General features: G+C 48.6%; 1 protein-coding gene across 7 annotated transcripts in view; it reads right to left on the bottom strand.

Moving 5' to 3' along the window:
- The window catches only part of SPAG1 (sperm associated antigen 1), a 72437-nt gene that overhangs the window by 59711 nt on the left and 7473 nt on the right, over positions 1-5253 (bottom strand). For 6 of the 7 annotated variants that reach the window (XR_324513.3, XM_006029268.3, XM_006029267.3 and 3 more), the window contains one exon: positions 1084-1151. Coding sequence is in view for 6 of the 7 variants with exons in the window: in XM_006029268.3 (XP_006029330.1) it covers positions 1084-1151 (68 nt within the window). In the remaining variant the exon portion in view is untranslated. Of the gene's footprint in view, positions 1-1083; positions 1152-4573; positions 4737-5253 lie in introns of those variants that run through there. The other variant, XM_014522557.2, reaches the window with a different exon arrangement.

Here is a 5253-nt window from a genome sequence, read left to right as displayed (position 1 = left end):
TGGCAGTTGGAAGGAGCTGCCACTACCTGGGCTGCCTAGAAAGGCAATCCAGCTGCAGAGCCAGCCCAGGCCCACTGAGTTCCAAGGGGCAGCAGGATTTGCCACAAGCCGGACAGCGCCTGGGCCAGGCAGGGACCTGCCACGGGCTGGACTAAGTCCCTCCATGGGCCGAATTGTGCCTGCGGGTTGTCTTTTGTCCACCCCTGTGCAAGGTGAATGTCTATTAAATTTATTTTAAATGTCATTATTTTACTAAACTACATATAGATTGGAAGTGTTTGGAATATTGGGACTTTATTATGTAACCCAGCATTATTTAAGCTTTGTGGGTTTATGTCCCACCACACCAGGGTTGACTGCTATCATACCCCCACTATTCAGTGACTATTGCCACTTCCCCTCACTACTAGTTATCACCAGTGAAGGGAACTGGTGGTGTATAAGGCTCTGATCATCCATGTAAATGTGTGTGGGCAGACATCCACCTACTACAAGCCCCATACTGTGAAGCCAATGATCTGGTAGAGCAGCAGAGATTCTTCTCTTTGCTACTAAGGTACCCAATAACTACAATGATGAACACAGCACAGAAATCTACACAATTCTGTTTAAACAAAACCGTTCAGGTAAAAATCAAACTGTTAATTTCCTTATTTGTTGTCTTGTATCAATATGCCATCTTGTAAGATCTCATTTTTAAAAAACTTTATCAATGAATCCAATTTATCAAATAACAAATTGTAACATTTAAAGACTCATCCAAGAAGATGTATAGGTTAACATCTTAGATTGTTAAAAAAGATGAAATTTGAAACATATTATTTTTATTTATGTTTTCTATTCACTTCTGCTCTACATTTACCTAGAAAAAAAAGACAAGCTATGCAGCTTCATGTTATTCTTCTCAAGTTTTAGTACCATGATGCATTGTTTGCTTTGCAATGGATATATTTTTTATTAAAAAGCAAGGTTCCCTATACTGTATAATTCCATGAAAATGTAAAATTTGTAAAACAGGTCTTTAAAATAAAATTAAAATAGGAAATTCACTAAAAATGTAAAATAAGTGAGTATTTAACATACTTGTCCCATTCCCTGTAATCCCGTGGTATATTCTTCTTCTTTCTTTGTTTTTTTCCTGAACCTTGATTCTGGAAGAAAAAACAAACAGGCTGAAAATGTATTCTTATCTATTTGCCTTACATGCAATTTACATTTTTCATCCCATACTTAACCACAGGAGAGATCAACACCATTTGTGATTGGTCTCAGAATTAGTGTTTTGAAATATGGTTAGTTATTACTTCTGTTTTAAAGAAAATCTATTAAGTATTTGACATACATACTCAACAAACAGCCATCAATGGCTCAATGTCTAGTTGGGAGGAAGTATCAAACAGGGTTCCCCAGGGTTCTGCCCTAGGTCTGGTATTGTTCAACATCACCTTCATTAATGATATAGATGATGGGACTGAGTGTATGCTTAGCAAATCTGTGGATAACACAAAGTTGGGTGGAGTTTCAGACAATGGAGGGCAGGCCTAGGATTCAGAATTACCTGGATGGATTAGAAAAAGTCTGTATTCAATCGGATGCAATTCAACAACAAGTGCAAAGACCTGCACTTGGGATAGAATAATTACATGAACAAATCCAGACTGGGGGATGTTTGGCTAGACTGCAGCACTAAAGAGAAGGACCTACGGGTTTCACTGGATAAACTGAATATGAGCCAACACTGCACAGTTATTGCATAAAAAGCAAACAGCACTCTGGGGGGGTATTAACATGAGTGTCACCTGCAAATCAAGGAAGTGGTTCTTCTACCCTATTTGATAGTGGTGAGGCCTCATCTGGAATACTGTGTTCAGTTTGGAGCCCCACACTTCAAGAAAGATGTGGACAGACTGGAAAGAATCCAGTGCAATACAAAAAAAAATGATGAGGGGGCTGGGAAGCAAGACTTATGAGGAAAAACTTAAGGAGCCAGGGTTACTTAGTCTGGAGAAAAAAAAGACTGAGGACAGATTTGATAACAGACTTCAAATACTTGAAGGGTGATAAATAAAGAGAATGGACATATACTTTTCTCTGTGGCTATAGGGCAGGGGCGGGCAATTATTTCTGGCAGAGGGCTGTATACTGAGTTTTGGCAAGCCATCAAGGGCCGCATGACAGGCAGCCAGGGGCAGATAAATATTAATTTTCTAAATTTTTTAGGAGCCCTGCAGGCTGGATAAAACAGGCTGGCTGGCCACATCTGGCCCACGAGCCGCATTTTGCCCACCCCTGCTATAGGAGCACAAGCAGGAGCAATGGCTTCATACTGCAGCAGAGTAAATTTAGATTGGAGATTAGGAATAACTTTCTGACTGGGAGGTAGATTAAGTTTTGGAACAGGCTACATAGAAAAGTTATGGAATGTATATCCCTGAAAATTTTCAAGCACTGGTTAAACAGACATTTGGCTGGGATGGTCTAGTCAGAGATGATCCTGCCTTGAGCAGGGGTTGGACTAGACCAGGGGTTGTCTAGGCCAGGGGTACTTGAGAAGGATCTAGGGGTATGTGTGGGCGGGCGGGTATGGAGCGCAGTCGTGCACCATCCTGTGCTGCTGTGCAGGTGCGGCCCACCCGGCCAGACACAGGGGCAGGGGGAAGCTCACCCGTGTTGCCCACCGTGTTCAGCTACACGCCACTCCCCCACCCCCGCTCAGTGTCCAGCCACCAGGGTACACTGATCCAAAAAGGTTGAAAACCCCTGGACTAGACAATCACATGAAGTCCTTTCCAGCCCTAATTTCCTTTGATCCTATGATTTCTGCCCATAAGGGTAAGAGCTGCATATAGAAGGCTCCTTCTGGTCAACAATGAGTGACCAGAAAGCCTGGTCTGTAAAAACTTTTCTTTTTTTTTTTTTAAACAAGATGAGTGCGGTGTTAGCAAAGCAACTAGCTGTTATTTACAGTATCAGCTAGATGCAATTTTGGTGATAAACTATGGCCCACAAACAAAATACAAGGTTCCTTTCTGCAAATCTGTTCTCAGAAGGGTGAGTACCTGGGGGGCCGAGGATGCTGGACCCCCTCAGGAAGAGGGCTATTGGGACCCAAACCGGAGAAAAATGATGTAATATTTCTATATTATTTTATGCTGTAAAAGATAGGTTCAGTTATGTTGGATGTAAGGTGCTGGATGTAAGGTGATGTGCTTAAGAATGATAACTGAGGCCCTGGGCTATTACCGGGGATCTAGGTTTTCCACTCACTGTGGAAAAATTTGGATTTTCTCCTTTAAAGGAGAAAAATGCAAGAAACTGTCATTTTCCCCTTGCAGGCTGGCTAATTTCCAGTCTGCAAGGAGCTGCCTGGAACTGGGGGGAGCGAGGAGGGTGATCGAAGGAAGGGGGCACATGCGCATGCACATGCATATGGCAGTCAAGCAACAGTGAAGAGCAGCTCCCAAAGCTCCCTCCAGATAAGTCTATGGGGGGATGGGGGAAGAAGGCACAGGTGATACATTGGGGTGGGGGGGAACAGGCAACATGTCAGGGCATCAGGAAGCACAGGTGACAGCACAGAAGGGTGGGGGACCAAGACAATGGGTTGGGGGGACAGGAGGGGCACAGACGACGTGTAGGGTGGGCCACAGGAAACACGGTGGAGAGGGGCAGGAGGAGGTACAGGCAACATAGTAGAGAAGGGAGGGGGGCCAAGGTGATGTGGCAGTGTATGTGCCCCCTGAGATTTCTGCACCCACAGTGGGGCATGGGGTGCAGGGCTGCAGTTGGGCCAGACCAGCTCAGGGCAAGAGCTGCTTCTGTGGCCCAGCATGCAGGACATGGTGTGGGAGGGAGTACCACGATGGTCACCACGGTGAGGTATTGTAGCAGCAGTGGCATGGAGTTGTGCCCCCTTGCTGCCGGGTGGGCAGGGGGTGCCTCACCTTGCTGGCCATGATAGTACTGCACTCCCTCCCGCACCAGGCCCTACCAACTGGGCTGTGGAGGCAGCTCCTGCCTGGAGCTGGTTTGGCCTGGCTGCAGCTCCGCACCCTGCTGTAGGTGCAGAAATCTCAGAGGGGAGGGAGGGGACATGCCCCCCACCCCCCTCTGTGTCACCTTTACCCCCTCCCACATTGCCTGTGTCCACACCCCCCTTCCCCACACACCCACGCCATTCCCCACACACTGGGGGCCTAGGGATGGGGGTGGCTGCAGCAGCAGCATTGGGAGTGAGGCCAAAAGGGGGGAGCCATAGCCCTCCCAACCCCCGCTCCCAGCGCCGCCACCAAGTGCAGCATGGGTCAGGCCCAGTGGGAACACCCCGCTCCCAGAAACAATGCCACAGCTGCCCGGCCTAAGCACACCCAGCTGGGAACAGCATGGGGCTGCCACTGCCCTGGCCCCAGCCGGCCCCACGCCCCGTGTCCTCCCAGGCTGCGTGCCCACCCTCTCCCCGAATGAGCCACTTGCAGCTCCATCCCCCACCCCAGCTGCAGGCTGGGTTTTGTGCTCCAAGCCCTGCTGCACGTGCCCACCAGGCCTCCACCCCTTCCCTCCCCCACCAACTGACCTGCTGGACTTGGTGGGGTGGCGCGCATATGCACATGCACATGCGCGCTCAGCCCCCACAGCCCAGGATCTACTTCAAGAGGCTCCGGGATCCACCGGTCAACCCCAATCAACCGGTTGGTGACCACCGCATTAGAGAGTCAATATTTTCATTGGATTTCCTTCTGGCAGACAAGAGAACAAGAAGCACTGGAACTACATACAACTGATCTCTAATTTTGTGATTATATTTTCTTCAAATCCAAGACGAATTTTATTTCCTCCATTCAGCATGGGGAAAAAAGCACAGAATCTTGGATTCGAGAACATGTGGGAAGACAGGCAGCTGCTACAGTTCCAACTGTAGTTCTGGCTACAACCCAGGCTTGGAATTGAGTGTTACTGCTCAACCCGCCACCTCTGCCTCATTGCTTACCCTCAGTTGTGCCTCTGGCCCCACCTAGCTCAGGGCACAGAGTGCACTGAGTCTGGGCCCCACACAGCCCAGCAGCAGCTCCAACTCCAAGCCAGTCCCAGGGTCAGGGCTGAAGCTGCTGCTACTGCTGCAACCACCACTCGTTGGCCAAGCACACACTGGACCCAGAGCCCTGACTGAGGATAAGTAGCAGAAGGGGCCCAAGTGATGTGGGGGGTAAAGGAAGCAGGGGGCAGAGGCACCAAGCAGAAAGGGGGGGGGGGGGG

Source organism: Alligator sinensis, unplaced genomic scaffold (genome assembly GCF_000455745.1).
Source record: "Alligator sinensis unplaced genomic scaffold, ASM45574v1 scaffold974_2, whole genome shotgun sequence".
NCBI classification, from domain to species: Eukaryota; Metazoa; Chordata; order Crocodylia; family Alligatoridae; genus Alligator; species Alligator sinensis.
Note: the sequence above shows the minus strand (reverse complement) of the source record. Positions and strands in the feature narration are given on the sequence as shown.